This window comes from Hemiscyllium ocellatum, chromosome 24 (genome assembly GCF_020745735.1).
Source record: "Hemiscyllium ocellatum isolate sHemOce1 chromosome 24, sHemOce1.pat.X.cur, whole genome shotgun sequence".
In the NCBI taxonomy this organism is placed as follows: domain Eukaryota; kingdom Metazoa; phylum Chordata; class Chondrichthyes; order Orectolobiformes; family Hemiscylliidae; genus Hemiscyllium; species Hemiscyllium ocellatum.
In genome coordinates this window covers 33,042,939-33,069,087 of record NC_083424.1, presented here as the reverse complement: position 1 = coordinate 33,069,087, position 26,149 = coordinate 33,042,939, and the positions used below count along the sequence as shown (strand labels likewise).

The 26,149-nt window shown below is 40.5% G+C and overlaps 1 protein-coding gene across 1 annotated transcript in view; it reads left to right on the top strand.

The window, feature by feature from the left end:
* aacs (acetoacetyl-CoA synthetase) overlaps nucleotides 1-26,149 on the top strand; it is a 152,591-nt gene that overhangs the window by 35,052 nt on the left and 91,390 nt on the right. The window contains exon 5 of the mRNA XM_060844006.1: nucleotides 4,821-4,918. Coding sequence (XP_060699989.1) covers nucleotides 4,821-4,918 — 98 coding nt within the window. The remainder of the gene's footprint in view (nucleotides 1-4,820; nucleotides 4,919-26,149) is intronic.

Sequence of the window (26,149 nt, the reverse complement as noted above, 5' to 3'; positions counted from 1 at the left end):
CATGGTGGTCAGTTGTTTTTTTTTTGATAACCTGCGAAGGGAGCACCCAAGGGGTAAACAGAAATTGTTTATCTAGTTATCTTGCATGTGGATAGAAACTGACACCAAGGCAGAAATCCCGACATGGGGGAGAGACCTGCAATTCGACTTGTATTGCTGTGCTCTTGATCTGTGAGGAAGCCTTCTGTAAGCGCATCATTGCACTTCTGCAGAAGGTTTAAACTTCTGGTTGGTATTTTTACCCAGTCGTTGCAAGTTACTTGGTCATAACCTCCAAGCTTGGCAAGTTTTACCCTGCCAAGTTACTTGGTCAGTGCCAGAATTTCACTGACTTGGGCCACATGCCTGATATTGCATTGGTTTTGCAACTTGGATCTTTTCCTAGCAGGTTTAAAGCTGACTTGGGTGAGAACTCTGGATAATTTAGAATGTCTTGACATTCTAACATCTAGAGCAATGTTCAGCAGCCCTTCCCACTATCTGGAGCGATGCAAGCACTCCATCTCTCTGCACCCCATGCCATGGACTGAGGCAAGTAATAGAAATAGGTTTGGGAAGGGAGAGAGGGAGATCCCTGAGGGAAGGGGACAACAGGCTTGAGGGCCTGATGAGAGGGTATGTAAGTTTCAGTGTTGAAGGGGTGGATGCAGTGCTCATGGGGCACAATACTGAACAAAGAAATGTTGGTCACGAGATAATTGATACTCGCAGACAAAACATTTGAATTTTTGTTTTACCATGAAGCAACTGGAAATAATAGAATTAACAGCAGCTTTGGGGCATTTAGCATCTTAGTATCAGACCTTAAGAAATGGGAGCAGGAGTAGGCTGTACAGCCCCTTGAGCCTGCACTACTATCCAATTGGATTGTGGTTGATCCAGCATTCCTCACCTCCACTTGCCTAGCCTTTCTCTGTCACCGCTGCAAATGTGTTGCTGGTCAAAGCACAGCAGGTTAGGCAGCATCACCCTCAATTCCCCTCCTGATCAAGAATTGATCTGTCTCAGCTTCAAATATAGGCAAGGAGTCTGCTCCCACAGCTCTGCATGGCATGGTGTTGCAAATGCACTCAAATAGAAATACTCACAGAATAGAAATTCCTCCTCCTCCCAGCCTTAAATTTGCACCCCTTTATTCTGAGACTATGCCATTTGGTCCTCGACTTTCCCATGAGGGGAAGCATCCTTTCAGCATTTGCTGTGCAAAACCCCCTAAAAATCCTATATGGTTGAATGAGATCACTTTATTCGCTGGGGTTGAGAAGAAAGGAGAGTCACAACCTGTTTAGCTTTTGCTTAAAAACAAATCTCTCTATCTCCAGGAGAAAATGAGGACTGCAGACTGGAGTTGAGATAGTCATAGAGTATGGAAACAGACCCTTCCGTCCAAACCGTCCATGCCGCCCAGATATCCCAACTCAATCTAGTTCCACCTGCCAGTACCTGACCTATATCCCTCCAAAACCTTCCTATTCATATACCCATCGAAATGCCTCTTAAATGTTGCAATTGTACCAGCCTCCACCACTTCCTCTGGCAGCTCATTCCATGCATGGACCATTCTCTGCGTGAAAAAGTTGCCCCTAAGGTCTCTTTCATATCTTTCCCCTCTCACCCTAAACCTATGCCTTCTAGTTCTGGACGCCCTGACCCCAGGGAAAAGACTTTGCCTATTTACCCTATCCATGCCCCTCAAAATTTTGGAAACCTCTTAAAGTCACTCCTCAGCTTCCGCTGCTCCAGGGAAGGAGACCAGAATTGCACACAATATTTCAACAGTATCCTAACCAATGTTTTGTACAGCAGCAACATGACCTCCCAACTCCTGTACTCAATACTCTGACCAATAAAGGAAAGCATACCAAACGCCTTTACTATCCTATTTACCTGCGACTCCACTTTCAAGGAGCTGTGAACATTGCACTCCAAGGTCTCTTTGTTCAGCAACACTCCCCAGGACCTTACCATTAAGTGTACAAGTCTTGCTAAGATTTGCTTTCCCAAAATGCAAAACCTCTCATTTATCTGAATTAAACTCTATCTGCCACTTCTCAGCACATTGGCCCATCTGGTCAAGATCCTGTTGTAATCTGAGGCAAACCTCTTCGCTGTCCACTGCACCTCCAATTTTGGTGTCATCTGCAAACTTACTAACTGTATCTCTTATGCTCGCATCCAAATCATTTATCTAAATGACAAAAATTAGAGGATCTAGCACCGATCCTTGTGGCACTCCACTGGTCTGGTGCTGGAAAAGCGCAGCAGATCAGGTAGCATCCCAGGAGCAGGCGAGTCGATGTATGGGCATAAGCCCTTCATCAGGAATGTGTGTGGGCAGGGATGTGATCGAAGAGGGCTGAGAGTTAAATGGGTGGGTGGGGCTGGGGTTAAAGGAGCTTGGAAGGCGATAGATAGATACAAGTAGGAGGATGATGGTGAAAGGTTGCTGCCCTCTTGAACTGTGCCACCTGTCCATCTTTCTTCCCACCTATCCACTCCACCTTCTGCTTTGGCCTATCACCATCCCCCCCCCCCCCCGCAACACCTGCATTTACCTATCACCTTTCAAACTATCTTCCCCCAGCCCCAACCCCCCCCTCCTATTTATCTTTCAGCTCTCCCCCCTCAAACAATGCCCTGCTCATCCCTGATGAAGGGATTATGCCTGAAATGTCGGCTCCCCAGCTCCTCGGTTGCTGCCTGACGTGCTGTGCTCTTCCGGCGCCACGCTTTTTGACTCCATTCCTCAATCCTGGTGAACCTTCTTTCAGCTACCTCCAATAAAATAATATATTTTCTTAAATAAAGAGCTGATGGCACATACAACTAGTGCTATAAGATGTGGACAATCCTACACAACAAGGCAAGAATTGGATTTCTGGTACACTCTGGGTACCGGAATAAAGCCACACCAGAAACTGAGGCTAGAAATATGGGAATTTATTGTGGCATGAAAATGTGGGAATTTTCTCAATGTGTATCTATTATTAGACTATAATACATTGCAGGCTGCATTTTGCAATCTCCTGCCATTAAGTTTGAAGTTGGTGGGGTGGTGGGATTGGCCTCCTACAATCTGGAGAGTGTACTTCCTCCTGCCTAAATGCCCATCTGCGATGGTGCTGTGCAAAATGTGGTTCTGGGTATATTTGCTTGAATTTGACTGGCTCTCCTTGTGGCAAAAATGAAACTGTCATTAGAAATGATTGGAGTATTTACTCAGTTGAAATAATGTCTGATCTCTTTTTGTTTGGACCTTCATCTTTGGAGATATTGTCTGAACTATTCTTCCAAAGAGGAAGTTATGAGCCTGATCAAAAAAAAATCTCTTTTTAATCAATGGGTGACTATTTTATTTAATAATTAGAATTATATTATGTTTGAAAAGGATGATTGTGTGTAGACTAGTTCCAAATGAACTAACAAGGGCAAGAGCAAAATTGTTCAAGGCTTTTATTGAAGAGTTAACTGTATTACCTCTAGGCATGATGTGGAGGTGTGGTGTTGGACTGGGGTGGGCGAGGTCCAAGTCAGATGAAACCAGGTTACGGTCCAACAAGTTTATTTGAAATCACAAAGCTTTTGGAGTGTTGGCCCTTCGAAGGGGGCTTCACCTGACAAAGGGGCAATGCTATGGAAGCTTGTGATTTCATATAAACCTTGGACTATTACCTTGTGTGGCCTAACTTCTGACCTTAACCTCTAGATAATTTGTGTTAGTTGGTTCATTAGTTTTTTTTACCCCAGTTGGATTGTACTTTCACTGTGGTGATTGGACTGACTTACTTGGTTTGAACAATATATTAGACTTTGCACCTCTGTTCCTATTTGAAAGGAGAAGTGTCTGAGACAAACTTTTAAATATTCAAGACAATTTTGGGGATTTCTCCCTGTTTGACCAGTTGAGCAATTATCTATAGCCAGTGTTCAGAAATCTGTTCTGCACTGTAAATGTGCTGATGTAAGTTCATTCTAATCAGCTGAATTACAGAGCATAGTTTTAACCTAGACAAAGTTAAAAATCACACAACACCAGGTTATAGTCCAACAGGTTGACTTGGAAGCACACTAGCTTTCAGAGCGCTGGTCCTTCATCAGGTGGTTGTGGCAATTGTGCTTCCAATTAAACCTGTTGGACTATAACCTGGTGATGTGTGATTTTTAACTTTGTGCACCCCAGTCCAATACCGGCATCTCCAAATCGTTAACCTAGACAAGCATTGTTTTTTTAGAAACTTATCCATTGAGTGGCATCTGCTCAGTAATGAGATGTCACACAGATGTCTGTGGATGAATTAGTGATGCTGTTCAGGGGTCGTTACTCAAAGTTTAATTGTAGCAAGGCTCAAATTATTGCCGAGCAGTGGCTATCCAAACTAAATGTGGTTCTCATTTATAATTGTCATCTTGGTTGAAATAATAGCATGCTTACATCTCTGTTAGATTGTTACATGTTGAAGCCTTGATCTAGGACTTGAACATACAGTCTCAGCTGTCCTTTCTATTAGTGTGATACTGAGGGACTACTGTAAAACTGGAGATGCTGGCATCTATATAAGTTATTAAACCATTGTATGATTGCTCAGATAGAAGTGGCACTAGTCATGTGCTCATTTATAACAATGTGTGCTATCTTTGATTGCCAAAGTAAGTTACTATATTTACTCACATAACACCTGGTCATGATTCAAAAGAAATGCATTGGCTATAAAACTATTAGAACATGGAGGCCGCAAAAGCTGCGATATGAGTTTTTTCTAGATAATAGTTTTATGTACTTTTTTTTTCTTAATTCTAAATGTTCTTTCATTTAATTGCAGGTTACCTGCCGAACGGTATTCATGCTGTTGAAGCCATGTTAGCAACAGCCAGCATTGGAGCCATTTGGAGTGCAACTGCTCCAGATTTTGGTGTAAATGTAAGTGATGGGCATGTGTGATTGGCCTAAACTGGGCGATTGAGTTGTCAACTGGTGTCGGTAGATGATACTTTCCTCTGTATCAAATGTTTGTAGCTTCAAGCCGCCGCGAGGATCTGAGCACAAAAAGCAGAGTTGACACAGCAGTGCAGAACTGTGGGAATATTGGAGATGTTATACTGAGGCCACTTCTGTCCTCTTGATGGGTGTAAAAGATTCCATGACACTTATTTTGAAGAAAAATTAGGAATGTTATCTAGTTTTCAGTCAACATCAAAAAAGCGATTACACTGTCTGGTTATTATCACACTGATATTTTTAGAGTTTGCTGTATGCTGATTGGTTGCTGATTTACCCACATTTACACCAGTGATTGCACTCCAGTTGGCTGGGCAGTTGACTTGCGAAGCAGTGCGATGCCAACGGTTTGGGTTCAATTCCTGCATTGACTGAAGTTACCGTGAAGGATTATCCTTCTCAATTTCTCCCCTCACCTGACCTTCAGGTTAAACCATCATCACTTAACTCTCGCTCTCGCTCCCGCTCATTCTCTCTACAATGAGAGAGCATCTGTGCGGCGTAATAAGGCTCTGGCAACTTTATTTTTATCTTTACTTTCACGTAAAAAGCATGCCATCTGCTGGTTGAAATGTGTTCAACTAGAGTGATTTTAAACTGAACTCAGCTAAGCTATGATATACTGTACACTGTAAATACAGATGGTTAAGAAAAGCTTGATGATCTCAAACATTTCACTTAACTGAATAATTAGTTTCTTCATGACTAACTCGATTTTCTTCACAGTCACTGAAGGTATTCTTAGGATTTCCTTTTAAGAGCATAAGTTGGAGAGGCTAAATTGTTTACTCCTATTCCTGTCTCATCTTTCAGCGAGACTATGGATGATCTGTGACTTAACTCCGTAATTTCCATTTGTGCAATTCCTATTAAATTTAAATTTTAAATTTAAGATGTTTATTGATCTTGGAAACGGAGTACGCAATTGACTTGGCATCAGTTGTTTGCAGATAAGATTTCTGAACTCCAGCCACCCTGTTTTTTGTGTGGAAGTATTTCCTCATGTCACACTCAAAGATCTGGTTTTAAATTTTAGAATATTCACCAAATGACTTCTCTCTCTCTTGATTTTGACTTTAATGTCATATTTATTAAAGTACAATGGTACAGTGAAAATTGTATAATGTCGCCACACAAGGTACAAGTACCTAGGTACAGATCTTCAGAACAAGGTAGAAAGAAAGAACAAAGTTAAACATTGCAGTAATTATAGTATAGCTTTTCTATCCCTTTTTTAATATCTTAACCTCAATTGTGTTACCTGTAACCATCTAAGTTTGGAAAACAATGCTGAGGAGAGATTGCACAAAAAACTATTTGACTGTTGAGTTTAGGGATCATTCTGGTAAAGCAATGCTATACTATTTCTAATGCCAAAATATTCTTCCTTTATTAATGGAGTTCAGAACTGATCATTGTACCACAGAAATGTGATCCAAGAAGAGATTTGGAGATAAAGCACGATTTTATTTTTATTCTCCTTGTATCCTAGTTGTCTACATATAAAGGTTGAAAATGTGTTGCTGGTTAAAGCACAGCAGGTCAGGCAGCATCCAAGGAATAGGAAATTCGACGTTTCGGGCATAAGCCCTTCATCAGGAATGAGGAGAGTGTGCCAAGCAGGCTAAGATAAAAGATAGGGAGGAGGGACTTGGGGGAGGGGCGATGGAGATGTGATGGGTGGAAGGAGGTCAAGGTGAGGGTGAAAGGCCGGAGTGGGGTGGGGGCGGAGAGGTCAGGAAGAAGATTGCAGGTTAGGAGGGCGGTGCTGAGTTGAGGGAACCGACTGAGACAAGGTGGGGGGAGGGGAAATGAGGAAACTGGTGAAATCTGAGTTCATTCCTTGTGGTTGGAGGGTTCCCAGGTGGAAGATGAGGCGCTCCTCCTCCAGCCGTCGTGTTGTTATGTTCTGCCGGTGGAGGAGTCCAAGGACCTGCATGTCCTCGGTGGAGTGGGAGGGAGAGTTAAAGTGTTGAGCCACGGGGTGGTTGGGTTGGTTGGTCCGGGTGTCCCAGAGGTGTTCTCTGAAGCGTTCCGCAAGTAAGCGGCCTGTCTCCCCAATATAAAGGAGGCCACATCGGGTGCCTTACATATAAAGGTTACTCTTACATATAAAGGTTAACATTCCATGAGCCTTTTTTGATTGCTTTATATCTATTTGTTACACTTTTAATGATTCATATTTCTGACCTGCAAGTCTTTTCAACCTTTACTTTTTCTGTTTGGAAAGCATGGTGTTCCAGCCTATTTTAGATCCAAAGTGGATGATTTTATCTTTGCCTATATTGAAATCTATTTGTCATTATTTTCCTGAATCACTTCATCTATTAACATCTGTTTGTAGATGGAAGCAAGCAATTCCATTACTTACAGTGCCACCTACCTGTGATTTGGAGATGTCAGTGTTGGACTGGGGTGTACAAAGTTAAAAATCACACAACACCAGATTATAGTCCAACAGGTTTAATTGGAAGCACACTAGCTTTCGGAGCGACGCTCCTTCATCAGGTGATAGTAGAGGGCTCGATCGTAACACAGAATTTATAGCAAAAATTTGCAGTGTGATGTAACTGAAATTATACATTGCTTTATCCTTGATCATAACGTCTTCACCTTTGACAACCAATTCTTCATCCAGACACACGGAACAGCCATGGGGACCAAATTTGCACCCCAATATGCCAACATTTTTATGCATAGGTTCGAACCAGATTTCTTCTCTATGCAGGATCTCCAACCAACATTGTACACCAGGTACATTGATGACATTTTCTTCCTCTGGACCCATTGCGAGGATTCACTGATAAAACTACACAGTGACATCAAGTTCCATCCCACCATCAAACTCACCATGGTCTACTCTCGACTGTCTGTCTCATTCTTGGGCACGTGCATCTCCATCAAGGATGGACACCTCAGCACCACACTCTACCGCAAACCCACAGACAACCTCACAATGCTACACTTCTCCAGCTTCCACCCAAAGCATATTAAAACAGCCATTCCCTATGGACAAGCCCTATGCATACACCGGATCTGCTCAGATGAGGAGGAACGTGACGGACACCTGGAAGTACTCAAGGATGCCCTCACAAGAACGGGGTACCATGCCCAACTCATCGACTGCCAGTTCCGCCGTGCCACAGCAAGGAACCGTAATGACCTCCTCAGGAGACCGACTCGTGCTGCAACTGACAGGGTACCCTTCGTTGTTCAGTACTTCCCAGGGGCTGAAAAATTACGCCATGTTCTTCGTGACCTGCAACGCATTATCAATGAGGATGAGTTCCTCACCAAGACCTTCCCCACACCTCCACTACTTGCCTTTAAACAACTGCCTGACCTCAAACAGATCATTGTTCGTAGCAAACTGCCTGGCTCTCGGGACAACTTCATACAACCCTGTCATGGTGGATCCTGCAAGACGTGCCAGATTGTGGATATAGATACCACTATTACGCATGGGAACACCTCCCACCTTGTACATGGCAGGTACTCATGTGACTCAGCCAACGTTGTCTGTCTTGTACGTTGCAGGCAAGGATGCCCGGAGGCATGGTACATTGGGGAAACCGAGCAAAGGTTACAACAACGGATGAATGGGCACCACACAACAATCAACAGACAGGAGGGTTCCCTCCTGGTTGTGGAACACTTCAGTGGTCCAGGACATTCAGCCTTGGACCTTTGGGTGACCATCCTCCAAGGTGGACTTCGGGACAGGCAGCAGAGGAAAGTAGCTGATAGCTAAGTTCGGTACCTATAGGGAGGGTCTCAACCGGGACTTTGGGTTCATGTCACATTAGAGGTGATCATCATTGCACTACACACACACACACACACACACACACACACACACACACACACACACACACACACACACACACACACACACACACACACACACACACATTCTTAAGACACTCTGCACTCACTACACCCGCACACATACTCACTCACTCAGAACCCCCACTCCAGACAGACATACACATACACAGACAGACAAAGACCCACATGCACACATATATTTTGTGTGGTGAATTTGTACTTGCAGAGTTACATTGTACTTTGCTCAAAAACTGCATGCATTCATGTAGAACTCTGAGCTCAAAAACTGCATGAATTTATGTAAAACACTGTTATCTCACTTATTAGATTAGAATCAATCTAAACATCAGGTCATAGCCAGAGAACACAGGGGGTCAACACCTTCAACATATTGTCTAGCTATCACCATTGTTAGCAGCTAACCTGAGAATGCAACTTTAAAAAGAAGGGTTTTGTGATTTACACATGAAAGAAGTGAAACTATCACTGCATTCTAACAGATGAAAGGCTTAACAGACAATCAATTTTTCAATATCTAATTTCAGTTACATCACACTGCAAATGTTTGCTATAAATTCTGTGTTACGATTGAGCCCTCCACAATCACCTGATGAAGGAATGTCATTCTGAAAGCTAGTGTGCTTCCAATTAAACCTGTTGGAGTATAACCTGGTGTTGTGTGATTTTTAACTTTGTTCACCTATCTGTGTCAGTGATCATCTTTTTCTAGTTTTTTTTTGCTCGTTTGACTATATTACATTAATCAGGCACTTTGTATTAATGACTGATAACTTTGCATTATTTTTCTGGGGCAAGTGTCTGCACTAAAGGTAGTAAATAAACATGTTATGGATGAGCTTGAAAAAGATTTTTGAAAGAGAACTTTTAACAGAAGAGCTCAGTGTCCAGGGAAATATCTATATATTTTTGATAATCTCTTCAGATTATTTAGGAAGTGTGATGGAGTTTGAAATCAGAATTCATAAGAGACACTTTTTTTTGAATGTACGAATTATTGATGGGTGTTGTCAGACTGATCATAGTCTGTATCATTGGACATTGGAGAAAGCTATTCAATTTGTTCGACAAGCAGAAACCAGGTAGACCTGTTGACAGTTGTGAGGAGGACAGTCTTGTCACTGGAGACTAACAGTGTCTATCCACTTTAAAACCACACTACAGACAAATGTGGCAAGCTAACACAATGAGTAGGATGAAAAGCAGATACTGAGAATCAGTATCAAAATTGTAGAACAAAAGAGCCTCCCTACAACAAGCAATGCCCAACTATGACAAAATAATACCACAGCTACCAGAAAACTGTAGGTCACTTCTAGTAATTATGCATAAGGAGGACACCGTTTTGGTTAGCCAAATGTCAGGTGAATGTATAGAACCTCTTCCTCGGAAAGATACCTTGGGCACTCCGAGGGAAATGAGTGATTCAACCAACCCAAGTTTGACAGAGCTTGTGTATGTCACTGAGCATTCTTGTTAATTTTAAGCTCTATACAGTTGCAGTTCTGTGTCCTATCATAAATTACAATGACTCGAGAAACTGAAATTATACCACAGAGATGACACAAATGAGTAACTCTGAAGAGCAAAGATAAGCTGCAAGTAACATTGTAACACAGAGCTAAGAGAGCTAATGAAAACATTTGTGTAATTTGCTATGAACATTTCTCACTTCTGAATCTGCATGCAGATCTTGACATCAACATTTATGATAGCAGGAGGAGTTCAGTTAGTTCCAAACAAACAATTGGTCCAGAAATGGTTATTGTCAAAGTGGTCAAAGGGCAAAATAAAGGGTATATAGAGGAACCTCTATTATCTGGCATTCAATTATCCAAATATTGGATCATCCGCCAAGATTGCAGGGTCCCGATTTCATCCTGAATGAAATACTGCCCACCCACCCATGTCCTTCAGATAATTGAGGTTCCTCTATAATTGGACTACTTAGACTCCAGACTGAACCCAAAAAGAAGACAAATGTTGAAGGTGACCCATTTTGGCAAAAGGGAATTACGTCTTTGTCAACAAAGAGAAACCACAGACTTTACAAGTGTTAAGGAAATGTTTTCCATTTTTAATATCGCCTAAGAAGAACTGTCAAAGAACAAAACTTAGCAAAGTTTATCAGAAGAAACAATTAGGAAAGAACAGAAATGAACTTTTCAACCCACTTGGGTTCATGCACAAACCTTTAACTGAAGTTATTCAAACAACAAAACAGTCTGCTGAACAAATCGATACACAACTTTGGGTTTGATGTTGGATGACAAATTTTGGTCTTTTTGTCTTACAAGTAATAGTGATCTGTATCAGTGATAATGATAAGTAAGCAGTAATATGTTTGTACCATCACTGAGGTTGTGAAAATGTCTAATTCCCCAGGAACAGAGGATGAATGAAAGCTTTCAACTTAAGCTCCTCACTTTAAGTTTGAGAGTTATGTCTTTCAACACACCTGTTATTAGCAGATTGAAACTAAAAATCTTTTTTGAACAAAATGGATCTGAGCTGCTTTAAGCCTGCATTAAGCCAGACCAACATCCAAAGATTCAGGGCGTGCTTAAGAGAAGTTGCCTCAACTAAAAGCCCAGATACTGCAAGAAAACCTGTACTTGTTTCAACAGAGCAGTCATCTTCCAAAAAGAGCATTCAGGAGATTATGGGTCCTCCAGAAAAGAACCGGCAACTAGGTTTGGTGGAAGCAACATCCTTTGTGAAGGGTATCTGAGAGATAAAAAATCCCCCAATGGAGAAGTAGTTCATGGACTAATGAAGGTCAAATTCAAAATAAAGTCTTCCAGCAACTGACCTTTTCAGTCAACAGACAACATGCTCTGGAACAACTTTGAAACTTCTAGACCACTTGAATGAGTGAAGTAAGAGACTGGGATAGAGGAGTAGGGGGAAGAAACAAAAGAGATAGGATAGTGGTATGTATAAAAGTGTTTGGAGTGAGATGTTGTTTAAAGCATGGTTATGCAAGGGTTAATATTGGAGAAGGAGGTGTTTAACATGAGCCGTAATAAAGTCAAATATGTCACTTCTGGCTCCTGATAATAAGTATGATTCTGGGGACTAAATATTCAGCCTATTGCGATCATGCACTGAACTAATTTTGTGTAAAGCCAAGTACCTATTTTCATTAATATTTGATTTTGGTTTATGATCCATCATTGTTATTTAGATGGGCCCTGAGATCCAGTAGTGGGGTTTAAGAAGATGTTAATGGAGTAATGTTGTAGCAAATAGACGTCCTCTCTATCTTTCTCCTAATATCTTAAAACTATGACCCCTCATACCAGTCAATCCTGTCCTGGGGAAAAGTGTCTGGCCATTGACTCTATCCATTCCACTCATTATCTTGTATACCTCGGTCAGACGTCCTCTCTTCCTCCTTCTCTCCAGAGAGAAAAGTCTGAGCTTATTCAACCTCTCTTCATAAGGCAAGCCCTCCAATCCAGGCAGCATCCTGGTAAACCTTCTTTGCATCCTCTCCACCCTCTTATAGGAGATGATCATTGCCTGGCACTTGTGTGGAGCAAATGTTACTTGCCACCTGTCAGTTTTTTTAAAAATAGATATCTTTATTGAAAATTTAACATTTTTACAAGTTTACAAAATATTTAAAAAACCCAAGTATAAACATTGATATACAATTAAATCTTAAATAAATAATTACCAAAATTTAACAAAAGAAAAAATACCAAGAAAAAAAAACAAAACTTAACTAACTACTAATCTAACCTACAACTAACCAGAGTGTATAATTAAGTCTCTTGCATTATTCAAATAAGATTTAAAAAAAAACCCGACGGATAACACAAATTGGGTAGTGAGATACATGCTTGGCATGTATTAACATGAAATCGTAACAAAACCCGTATTCATGTGGGATTCCTCTCCCAAGGGGCCCCGGACCAGCCAGGTTCACCATCTCAATTAAATAAAAGCCCTCGTTAGGATGGCCGAGATATCTGTATTTATATAATTCAAGAAGAGCTGCCATGTTTTATGGAATAATGCAGTCTTTTGGTGCACCATGTTTGTAAGGAAGTCAAGGGGAATACATTCCATGATTATTCTGTGCCAATTCGAAAGTCCAGGGGGGCCCTCAGCCACCCAGTTTACCAAAGTATTTTTTCTTGCACAGAGAGAATAGAAAATAATCTCTTCCCGTGCATATCCAGGGAGGGTAAGTTTGAAAAGCCCAAAAGGAGAGATACAGGGTCCACTCTAATTTCCGTTCCTAAGATTTCTGTCAGAGCACTTGCTACTTTAGTCCAATATCTACGGATCTTATGACAGGTCCATAGGCAATGTACAAGAGTGCCCACCTCTATTTTACATTCAGGACACATTGGAGATGCTCCTGCCTTAAATTTTGCCAATCGATCTGGTGCTATATGGAACTTATAAAGTATCTTCAGCTGAATGGCCTGAGTTCTGTTGCAGATGGTGATTCTTCTGGCATTTTCCCAAATGTCATTCCATATTTCTAATGATATTTCCAGTCCCAAATCCTGATCCCATGTTTTAAGCAGATTGTCCATATCTCCCGATACTTCATCTTGTAATAAATTATAAATAGTGCTGACAGAAGATACCCCCATTGGCCGTGGCACTCTATGTTCTCTATCTGATTTATAAAGACTACCTAATAACGTAGTCTTCTTCTGTATGTAATCTCGAATTTGGAAGTATCGAAAGAGGTCTCCATTAGGTAATCCAAATTTCTGACGCAGCTGTTCAAAAGACATCAGGACGCCTTCTTTAAACAGATCCCCTAAACAGGAGATACCCCTGGATCTCCAGAGTTTGAAAGTGGCATCTGTAAGCCCCGGTTGAAACCCCCATGCTCCCACTATCGGGGCATAGGGGGATGTTTTATGTGAGTTGCCCTCATTTTGCCACATTATATTCCAAGCTTTAATTGTGTATTTAGTATTATCGGGTTTTTACAGTGGTCTGTAATGATTTTCCTCTTGTCTGAAAATAAGAGGTTAATAAGTGGGCATTTTACTTGAGAAGCCTCGATGTCCAGCCAGATTGATTGCGGGTCAGACAAGACCCAATCAGCTGTGTAACTTAATAGGGAACTTAACTGATATTTCCTAAAATCTGGGAAATCCAATCCTCCTCTTGCCTGTGGAAGCTGTAGCTTCTTCAGCTTAATGAGGGGTTGTCTATGATTCCAGATAAAGGAACCCAACCAGCCATATAATTTACGTAGTGCCAGCCTCGGAAGCATTATCATAGGGTATAGGAGACGGAGCAGGACATTCATTTTAATACGTGCTATTCTACTTAGCCAGGAAATTGGAAGGTCTCCCCATCGCTGGAGGTCCTGCCTTATCCTTTCCAGTAAATGCACAAAGTTAGCCTTGTATAACTGACCAAATACTAGGGTAATAAAAATGCCTAAATATAAGAAATCCTCCAGGGACCACCGAAAGGGAAAGTGGGATCCGTCCAATAAGTGGGATATTCTAGCAAGGCCACCCATTGGCATAGCCTCTGATTTTTGAGAAATTAATTTTATAGCCTGAAAATACACTAAATGTATTAATAACTTGGATTAAGCGAGGCACGGACATCAGGGGATTACTGAGAAATAGAAGAACATCATCTGCATAAAGGGTAATTTTATGTTTACCTATACCAATCCTCAGGGCTGTTATGATTAGGGTCAGCCCATATAGCTTCTGCTAGTGGCTCAATTATTAGTGTAAATAGCAATGGCGAGAGAGGACATTCCTGACAGCAGCCCCTATCCACACTGAAGCTATCCGAGCCTAATCCATTGATAATCACAACTGCCTTGGGATCACTATTTACAGTGTTTGAGACCCGTTTGGTAAACACCTTTCCAACGCCAAACCTTTCCAATGTGTAAAACAAATATGACCATTCAACCCTGTCGAATGCCTTTCCCGTGTCTAAAGAGACTACTACTCCTGGTATCTTTCCCTGATGGCAGGCTTGAATCACCATTCAAAATCCTTCCAACATTATTGGATGATCTACAGCCCTTAATAAACCCCGTCTGATCCTCCTTTATGATGTGTGGCAATACCCTTTCTAGCCTCAATGCTAACGTTTTAGAAAGGATTTAAAAATCTACGTTTAGCAAGGACATTAGTCTGTATGCTGGGCAATCTTCTGGGTCCTTTCCTTTTTTTAAGGATAAGAGAGATAGTCGCCTCTTTCAGCGAAGGCCGGAGACAGCCCTGACTATATGAATAGTTATACATATCCATAAGTTTTCCAGCCAATATTCCTGTAAATTCTTTATAGAATTCAGCTTGAAAGCCATTTGGGCCAGGTGCCTTACCGCTCTGATGTTGCCTGATTGCGTCGAGTATTTCTTGGAGTGTTAGGGGAACATTCAAGACCAATACCTGTTCCGGAGTTAGATCCGGAAAGGTCAGGTTTTTAAAAAATGACTGCGTCCTCCTAGTCCTGTCTTCGCAATCCTGTGATTTATATAAATCAGAATAAAATTTTCTAAAGATTGTGTTAATCCTTTTATGATCATGAGTCAAAATACCCGCACTTTCTTTGATAGATGTGATAGTTTGAGGGAGCTTCTTTTTCTTTGCAAGAAATGCTAAGTATCTAACGGGTTTATCGCCAAATTCATATAACCTTTGTTTTGCCAACAATATTTCCCTCTTAGCCGTTTGGGTAGGCGTGGTGTAATGAGCTGTCCTAAGGCCCATAATCCTTTGTAATTTGATAATAGAAGGTCTGTCAGCGTATGCTGTTTCAGCCGCTTTTAATTGAGCTTCAAGCTGACGCTATTGTTCTCCCTTTAATTTTTTTCTGGGTCGCTGAGTATGAGATGATCAAACCTCGTGCGTAAGCTTTGATGGTCTCCCACATCAGTGATAGGTTGCTAGCTGTACCTGAATTAATTTCTAAAAAAGTTTTCAATTCTTGAGAGAAGTACTTTACAAATTTACTATCTTTCATCAGGAAAGGGTCCATACGCCAATGCCGGGGGGATGTTTCATTGTTCCTCGCCTTGATTTCCATATATACAGCAACGTGATCGGAAATTGCTATACTGCCTATTTTACAGGATGATATGGAATTTAAAAAGGTCAAGGGGGCAAAAAACATATCGATTCTGGTATGACATTTATGTGGATTGGAGTAAAAAGAAAAATCTCTGCCTTGTGGATGAAGGCATTTCCATCCATCTACTAATCCTAATTCTTTGTTCAAATTCACCAATTGTCTAGATCTGGGAGATACTCCTGCAGTACTCTTGGGAATCCTATCTATATCCGGATCCATAATACAATTAAAGTCTCCCCCTATAATTGTATGACAGGCACCGAGAGCCATCAATTTTGAGAAGGCTTCCGTTATAAATTTAAAAGGATGTGCTGGGGGACAATACAAATTTAAGATCCCATATTCCTCTCCATTTATAAGGGCCTTAATCAAAATATATTGTCCAGATTCGGCTTTTATCTGATTTAGGATTTTGAAAGGGAAATTCTTCCGAATAAGAATAACCACTCCCCTGAGCTAAAAGAAGAAAAAAAGGCCTGATCAAATCCACCCTGTCGTAATTTCAAGTGTTCTTCATCCAATAAGCGTGTCTCCTGTAGGAGAGCTATATCAACCCTTTCTTTCTTGAGGTTTGATAATATTTTCTTCCTTTTTACTCCCCTTGACATTCCAAGTGCACCACTTAACCGAGTGATCAACCATAATCGTCCGGGCAGATCCGAGACCCCTCAGGAGGGGAAACCCTATCCAGAACATCCTGAGAATAGACAACATAAAAATTTCCAAAAATAAAGGCTCCCTGACACACTCTTACAGTATAATAAGAAACTATTTCTACATTTTAAAAAAAAGAATAAATATAAATAAATGGAGATTCTCCCCCTTGTCCCCAGGGGGTATCACTTCCTTTCCAAAAGTCCATCGTATCCTCTCCCAACCAGTGCCCTACCCTTGACCTAGGCGCTCCTTAATAGGATGAAGAAAATTCAAATATACTACAGAGTTAGAGTTAACAGTGAGCACCCTACCCCCCCCCACCCACCAACCCCAGCACCTGGATATATTTGGTAATGTTAATACCATGTATAAACATATATAACTATAAAATTACAGCCTCAACAAGCAATAATTAGATATAATAGTACAAAATAACAAGGGAAAAACAACCCCGCTCCTATAGACAGAGATAAAATAGAATGAGATAAACACCTCCCCCCCCCCCCCCCCCCCCCCCCCACCAACCTTAACTAGCCCCCCGGCCTATATATATGTAAGGGGGGGAGAAAATAGTTAAGTAGAGAACAAATAAATAAATCCCTCTCCCCACCCCCCAAGATAATATTAAACAGTAAGGTTAAAAAATAAAGTGGATTAATATATAAAGAAAAGGAGGGGTGTAAACCAGAGGGGGTGGGGGGGGGGAAAGCAAACCAACATCAATTAACTCTTATAATTTATCCCAGAGTCCAAAAATTCTTTGGCCTTTTCTGGCGATCCGAAGTTATACACAGATCCTTCATGGTTAAAGCGTAGTGTCGCTGGGTAGCGCAAGGAGTACTGAACATTTAAGTCCCTTAAACACTTCTTTACTTCATCAAACGCCTTCCTCATTCGGACCAGAGCTGGGGAAAAATCCTGGAATAACATGATCTTGGATCCTTTATAGATCATGGCTTGGGGATCTTTTCCAAAATTTCTGGAGGCTTCTAAGAGTATCTGCCTCTCCTTATAGCTTTGCAGCCGGAACAGGACCGGGCGGGGGCGCTGGTTCGAGCCGAGCCTGGGTATTACAACCCGGTCGGCCCATTCCACCCTTAATTGGCCTGATCCAGCCTCCAGATTTAAAAGCTGTGGAAGCCAATGTTCAAGGAACACTGTAAGCTGGCCTTCCTCTTCCCGTTCGGGAAGGCCCAGCAAATGAATATTTTTTCGATGACCTCAATTCTCGTCGGTGTGATTCTCTAAGGACCAGACTCCCTGTTCGAGAGTCCGGATCCGATCCAAGGCCGATTGTGCTGTAGTTTCGGAGGTGGCGGCCTTTAGCTCCGCCCCTCTGACTCGGCGCTCGATTTCCTTGATGTCTCGGTTGTGCTTTTGCAGCGCGGCCGAGAGTGAGTTCCATCGGCTTCTGGATTCTTCAATGAAAGCGTCGATCTTCGCGTAGAGTTTGAAGATTATTTCCACGATGCTCACCACCGTAGGTAAGTCCCCGGGGCGGCTGCGGGCGCCTCTGCTGCAGCTGGAGAGGGTGGGGGAGGGGTTCCTGCTTGCTGAGAGCTGCAGGCTCCCTTCCCTTTAGTCATTTTTACTGGAGATTAAATTGTTTAAATTGAAAACTAAACAACTAATTACAAATAGTTTTTACTTAATTAAATGATTTGGTGAGTGTGGTGGGGGTGGGTGACCCACTTTGCCCAAGTCTTGGGAGGAGCACTGTAGACTCAGAGTTGCTGGGTCGCTGCCATATTGCATCCCCACCCCTGCCACCTGTCAATTTAAGCCTGGATATTATTGAAGTTGTGCTTATTTGAATATGGACTGCTGTAGTATCTGAAGAGTCACAAATTGTCCTGAACATTGTGGAATCATTGGTAAACATCCCCTGTTCTGACTTTATGTTGAAGGCAAGGTCATTGAAATAGTTGAAGGTGGTTGGGCTGAAGACGCTACCCTGAGGAAGTCTTGCAGAGGTGCCCTGGAGCTGGGGTGACTGACTTTCAACAGCCACTTGCTACGTGCCTGGTGTGACTCCAACCAGTGGACAGTCTGCCCAAATTCCTATTCCCAGTTTTACTAGTGCTCCTTGAGGCCACACTCTGTGACCTTGATATCAATGGCTGTCACTCTCTCCCTCTCCTCTTCTGTTTCTACAATACTAACTGAGGTTTTAATGCCCAGTGCTAATGGTAAAGTGCAAAGATGACAACTAGTTTTCCATAAACCTTTCATTTAATTGTGAATGACTATGAAAGTAGAAAATCTATTTTAAAGGAACAGTTCAATTTGTTTTTACATGATATAATATTACTTAATTAATGTCTAATCAAACCCCATTTTAACCGATTGGAAACATAGCCACTTATTTTCTTTTAAACTATTTTCACTTCTGATTTCAATGCTACCTTACATATTTCAAGCTCTTAGAGATCATACAGGACACAGTGACAAGTTACCAGAAGGCAGGTTCACTGCTGTGCCTTTGACTAATCAGCCAGTGTGTCATTTTGTTGCTATTTTAAGAGCTAAAACTTGTAGAATGATTGTGTCATCTCGTCAGTTTCTAGCATTCTGAATGTTGGTGATTGCGGGGTGGGGGAGTGGATTCTGCCTACAAGCTCCTGTAGTTACTTTATTTGTATTCTGATCTTTCACTGTCTGCCACTGAGATTGCTTAAGCCTTCACGTAAATTAGTAGGCGTTGAGGCTTTTTTTTAAAGGTTTTAGAATTGTCAGTTTCAGCTGGATTTTTGTAAGATACAAAAACCCAAACTTAGCAGCACAAGATGAAGCAAAACACACTTTAAATATTTACCGCTATACAAATTCATAGGATCCCTACATTGCAGAAAGAGGCCATTCAGCCTATTGAGTTGCACCAGCCCTCTGAAGAGTATCCCACCCAGACCCTGAGCTTGTCCCCTTAAACCTGCAATTGTCATGGCTAAACCATCTAACCTATGCATCCCTGGAAACCATGAACAATTTACTAGGACAAATCCACTGAACCTGCGCATCTTTGGACTGTGGGAGGAAACTGGAGCACTGGGAGGAAACCCATGCTGACAAGGGGGGAATGTGCAAACAGACAGTCGCAAGAGAGTATTATCAAACCCGGGTCCCTGGTGCCTTGAGGCAGCAGTGCTAACCACCTGAGCCACTGTGCCACTCCTAGTTCTAATTGTGATTCTTAAACCTTTTACAGAGAACTCTTATAGAAATAACACATTTTGCTGTTCTTGAGAAACATTTAATTGAGCTGGAAAGCGAGGAATTGTTGGAGAGTGTTGAAACATTGGGCTACTGTGAGGTCAAAGCACTGTCATACAGTTGAGGTTTCTTGTAATAAGAAAATATTTAACTTAGAATCTTGGAGTAAGATTAAATAAATTTTGGATAAGAGATAAATGATTATAAACTGCCTTTCAAGTGGTGGAGTAATTTATTAACAGTTTTTTTCTGAGAAAAGGTAGGTGTTTGAATTCTGTTAACTATTAACAAATCATAAAATAAATCTGAGGAACTGCTTCCCAAACTTGTTTTCATTAATGTTCCCCACCCCTTATTAACCCTTCCATCAGCAAGTTTCCCTTCTTTTCCTGTCTAGAGTGGACCTAACCATCTCATTTTAGCACCAAGAACTCTTCCTGGATTGGTAGATACAAATTATTGGCAGTGTTCCATGATGCCAATCCAGTGCCAAAAGTTGACTTGAAGAATCCCAACTTGGAAATATTGATTTCCCAGACAGTAGTGTCGGCTCCTCTGGCTTCATGACTTCATGATGTTTCAGCAGATAGTTTGAAGTCATGCTCCCTCCTTTAGCTACTTGTCAGGGAGTTGGTTGAGATTTCTATTAGCATTAAGGGAATAGAGGTAAAAGTCCTGGTTTGTTCCATGGGCATGGGCAAATGGATTTTCTGAAGCTATTATGAAAATAATGGACCTAAATACAGTATATCTCCCAGCATTATTTGCTTTTAATGGTGATCAGAAGTTAAATTGATACTTTTCGTAAATAGTTTTCTAATAAAATACATAGTATCACTGGAAAGATATGTTAATGAAACTTGTATTCATCAAACAAACATAAGCATGTGAAATTTCAAGCAGTCATGACAATATAAACAACAAAAAAAGGTGTAAGAGTGCTAAAGAAGAGTCATGGGACTCAAAATGTTAACTTTGCTTCTCTCTCCACAAATGCTGCCAGATGTGCCGAGTTCCTCCAGCACTTTCTGTTTTTAATTCAACATTCACAATGTTTTGCTTTTTAAATGTGATTAGTTGGGCAGGTCAATTCTGGCTAAGGCATTTTCTTGGAGACAGCACCAATGAACTACGGTTTTCTTCAACTTTTAGATAATTTAAAAATAGAGCCAAGGTTAAACATAATCTTTTGTGTTTTGAGAGTGTGTTCCTTTTGTATGACTGTATGTCATTGTTGACAAGTGTCTGTGTGTGTGTATATGTATATGTATCTAACAGTAGACATTTTTGTTTTGAGTTTTTGTAAATGGGCTGGTTGGGTATGGTCAAGTTGGTTTAATTTAATCAGCCAAACATTGGAATGTGCAGCCTATATGTCTGGCATCACACTGACACTAAAAATCCATACAATCTAATGATTGAGCAATGTTGTGAGTGATAGGCAGAACTTTTTTTTAAGACGGATACAACATCCTGATGAGTGGAAAATATTATTTGCTTAATGATTACACAGCCGATATGTGAAATGGCTTCCTTAACCTGTTTTTAAAATTTATGACATTGCTTATTCACACATAATAGAAGCAGCACACGTTCAGATGTAGGGACTTTATTCTGTACAAACCAAAGTAATATGTTGTAGTGGTTCTGTTCGCCGAGCTGGAAGTTTTTGTTGCAAACGTTTCGTCCCCTGTAATAATACAAAGTAATATGTTCCAGCCTTGCACCCTTTTTGAATAACCTAGGTATGTAAGAGTCTGTAATGCCCAGTTGCATCATCTGTGGCAGCATGTCATGCAATCAGTTGGCTTGCCAAACAATACCACCGTATTCTTCCTTTTCGCAAAGTAGTATAAACATTGTGCTTGTTTGAAATTTGGTATTCTTGCATTGGCAACACGTCTCCCCTTTCGGCAACATTCATGTTATGTTCTTCCTGTTGGAGTGAATAATGTTCTGAAATATTTGAGAGCTCAAGATTGGGCTTGTAAATACAAGAGTAAAGTAAATTTGGCTTTGATTTCTATCTTCCCAAATAAGCTGAATTACTTAGTTAATAGGGGCTGTCTCAAGTCTTTGGAATTTCCATAGGGATAAATACAGGAGATTATTTGCTTCTGCAAAAGGCCAGAGCAAGTTAGTATGACTTTAGCAGAGTACTTGCTTAACTAGGGGAGTTTGCTGAGTGAGGGAATTTTGTGCAGCCTGGGAAGGAGTGATCTGTCTTTTGCAGTCAAGGACCAGTCTGAAAGAGGAAGCACGAGGCTGTCAAAGCTGACATCTGGAACACTGATTAAGTAAGCAGGAAGGTGATTTGTTCAATTATGAGTTTTAAGATTTTTTTTCTCTCAAAGGGCAATAGTTTAAACTATGGACAGGTGAGTCCTATATTAAATAGGTGGCTTAACTAACTAAACTGTTCGATATAGCTGCACATAATTGTTCAATAAAATGTTTAATTCATGAAATAAACAAAATTTAAAGCTTATCTAGAATATGGTTAGATAGGCTGAGAGTTTCCACAACTAGCTGTGGGAATTTGAGGATATCTTGACTGGCCCCAACAATCACATCTGTAGTAAATGTCTTCATCTCTTAACTGTCTGGCTCATAGTCATTGAACTGGAGGGTGAGTTTGGAGAAGTGGAGGAACTTCTGGACTGTTTGAGCCAGAGTACAGATTTTCTCTAGAGCAAAACATCTGATTCAGTAAACTGAAACTAGGACTATTGGGAACTTGGTATCTGGGATTTAGGAGAGGTTGGGAAGGAAATCCTGCAGACCCTGGTCCCATCCAACAGCTTCGATATACCCACTCGGAGAAAGACTGCATGGATGAATCACAATGCAGATCAAGATACAGTAGCTCAGAAAGCTGTCTAGAACTGGAAAGCGCAGAATACAAACGTAGTAATAGATGTGAATCTGTAATTAAGGATGGATAGTTTCTCTGCAGCAAAGAATGAGGATTCCAAAGTGTTTGTTGCTTAACTAGTGTCAAATTAAGGAATATTCCTCAGGAAAATGCTGGGAGGAATTTGGAAAAAGAGTGTAAATCCAGTTGTTCTGTTCCATCTTGGAGCAAAACAATATTAGTGGGGACAGGAAGCAAGAGCATCAGGAGTTATGCATTGAATTTGAAAGCAGAGTCTTGAAAGTAGGAGTCTCTGGGTTGTGGGGTGAGCTTTGTACAAATTGGATCAGGTCAGATCAATTAACACTTGGCTAATGAAATGCAGACGTCAGTTCAAGTGCAGTAAGGAGCTGTACTTGACCCAAATTACAATGGGATAGATGGACTGGTAGAAAGGGTAAATAGAGAGGTGGTGATGGCTTTAAAGTAGTAAGATGATGAAGGATCAACAAGAAACATAGGTAGCTTAAATGTAAACAAAACATGGCAGGTGGATTTTGTAAAGATCAAAGTAAGGGAGGGCATTGATAGCAAGAGAATGAATAGAGTTGTGGAACAGAAGTCTAACAACACGTTTAATCATATGTTAACACATTCTTAATAGAATTTCATCTTAACATGTGTATTTGCAATAAAATGGTGCCTGAAATAAAGCAGAGGCACTGGAGGGTTATCATGCATTGGGAGGAACTAGATGTAGGGATTAATGAAATGTGGTTACTGAAAAATTGGGATTCTGAATGCTACATTCAGTCTTGCCACATATTTTGGATAAAATAAGAAAGAAAGGGAGAAAGAGTAGTTGGGATAACATGGGCAGTGGAAAATACACCACAATAAGCAAAAATAGGATCTCTATGGACAGACGTTTGAGGTAATTAATCACATTTGATAGGTGTTAACTCCTGATGAGCAAACTGTGGAAGGTAGGGAAATAAATTTGCAAGTAAGGAACTTGAGTAAGACCCATAATTAATAGTCTTGGGGCATTTCAATACCCTGATGTTAATGGGATAGAATAGGTAGGTATAGAGGGTAAAGGAATAGAGTTCCTACAGTGTGTACAGGTGAGCATTCTAATCCAGTGTGGAAAAAGCACAAAAAAGAAAGATTCACTAGAACCTGAGGAAAATAAGTGATAATGTTGGCAAAGAGCAATATAGAACAATTTATGGGAAGCATTTAAAATGCTGTTTAAGAGAGTCCAGGAAAAATATGTCCTACTAAAAGAAGAGAACAAACTCAACACCAGCGGATGAAGATATAAGGGAACAACTGGGGTTTAGGAAAGAGATATTTCTTAAGCAGAGGTATGCCTCATAATAAAAAAAAATTAAGGCAAAGAGGAATAATGAAAATGAATTAATGAGGACCAAAGAATTGTAAAATATTTTATGTGCATATCAATAAAAATATAGTAATGGACTGTCAAGACATTAATAATGCAAGTAACATTAGAGATATAACAGAAATATTAAAGAATCACTTTGATTCAATATTTACTAGAAAAATGAAACAAGTACACATCACTGAGTGATGAGATGATGAACGAGATAAGTGCATTAAAGTTTTCTTTCCAAAAAAACCCGACTCATTGAATTAAATATACTCTCAAGTATATTTAATTCAATGAGTCGGGTTTTTTTGGAAAGAAAACTTTAATGCACTTATCTCGTTCATCATCTGGGTGAACAGTTATTTAAAAGACTCTAAGGAGAAGATAATGAGATGCATTACTGCTCATTTAATAATTTGTTTAAAACAAAAAATGTGTAGTGCTAGAGGACTGATGGGGACCAGAACTGAACATAGGTAATGAGAAAAATAATGGAATCCCAACTAAAGAAGAAGGTAAAAGAATATCTAGAACAGAAGAAAAAAAAACATGAATCGTCAATTTGGATTTCAAAAGAGAATATCTTACTTCGCCAGCAGTAGTGAACTTTTGAGGAGGTGATGGAGAAAGAAGACAGTGATGATGCAGCAAATGTGTTTTGTTTGGAGTTTCAAAAGGCCTTTTGATAAGGTGCTCCACAGTAGAATATTGAAAAAGGTCCAAGAGTATGTGGTGTTGGGACACAATGGCAGAACGCATTACTAGATGGCATCAAGACAAAGAGTGGGAGTAAAGGATAGTTATTCAGAGTGACAGAAGATGAGTGCTGTTAGTCGAGGATTAGTACTATTGCTGTTCACAATTTATAATAATAATTTGAATTCTGGCATTCACAATTTCTAAATTTGCTGATGGAACCAAATTGATTAGATTAGTCAATTATTCCAGATATTATTTGCCTATTGTGCAAGCTTATTAATTGGCAAATATATTTTAACAGAAATGTGAGATATGAATCATGGTAGAAAGAGCAGGGAAGTCACTTTATTACTTGGATGTTGCAAGCCTAAGTGAGTATAGGAACAAAGGGATCTTGGAGTATGAATACACCTGATCATTCAAAGGTCCATCACAAGTTACCAAGGCCATGAAAAAAAGCAAGCAAAGTAGGAGACTTAATTCTGGAAGGATAAAATTGAAGTGTAAGAAAGTTCTCTCAAACCCATATAAAATCTTGGTTAGATCATACTTGAAAAGATGTGTACTGTTCTGGTTGTCATATTATAAATAAGCTACAGAAACATGAACGGTTGCAATAGTATTCACAAGGATGATATCAGAAATACATTGAAAAACATCAAGAAACTGCTGACAGGCCAGGTCACCTCTTGACCACAGAATGCTGATGGGTGATTTTTAAAAGTTGCTTATGGATTGTGATTGGGTGAGTTTTTAACTGTCTTGCCGATAGTGCTCCTTGAGCTGAGTGACATATTTGGGGCCATTTCAGGAAGTCAGCCACATGGGATTTGGGTCTGGACTTGCATGTAGGCCAGATCAGGTGAAGGTTTCCTTCCCTAAATAACATTATTGAACCAGATGGTTTATTTTTCCAACAATTGACAATGGTTACTGATCTCCTTAGACTATCTCTTTTTAATTCAAGATTTTTTTTATTGAATTAAACTTCACCATATGCTATGGTGGGATTTGAGCCCATGTCTCCAAAGCATTAACCTGGGTATCTGAACTACTGGTCCAGTGACCTGCCAAATACATCTACTGTGTATGCGACCCTATGCTTTCTAACTAGGACCAGAGAGTACAAAAGAAGGAAGTTATGAAGTTATAAAACACATTTTGTCTGGAAGGTCTCCTGTGGCAGCATGGTTTCATGATTGTATGCACTTTAGTGCAGTCTCCCTGGTCATTCAATGTAAGTAACACCAGGAGACAGGAGAAATTCCTCTCATTCCTTTTTCTAAATTGCAACTCACTGTAGCAATCAAAGACCATCTACTTAGTAGTCATGGTATATGTTTTAACATAATATTTGGTATGCCTCATTAAAATGCAGGCCAGTATTTCTATTGTACTATTAGGCCTG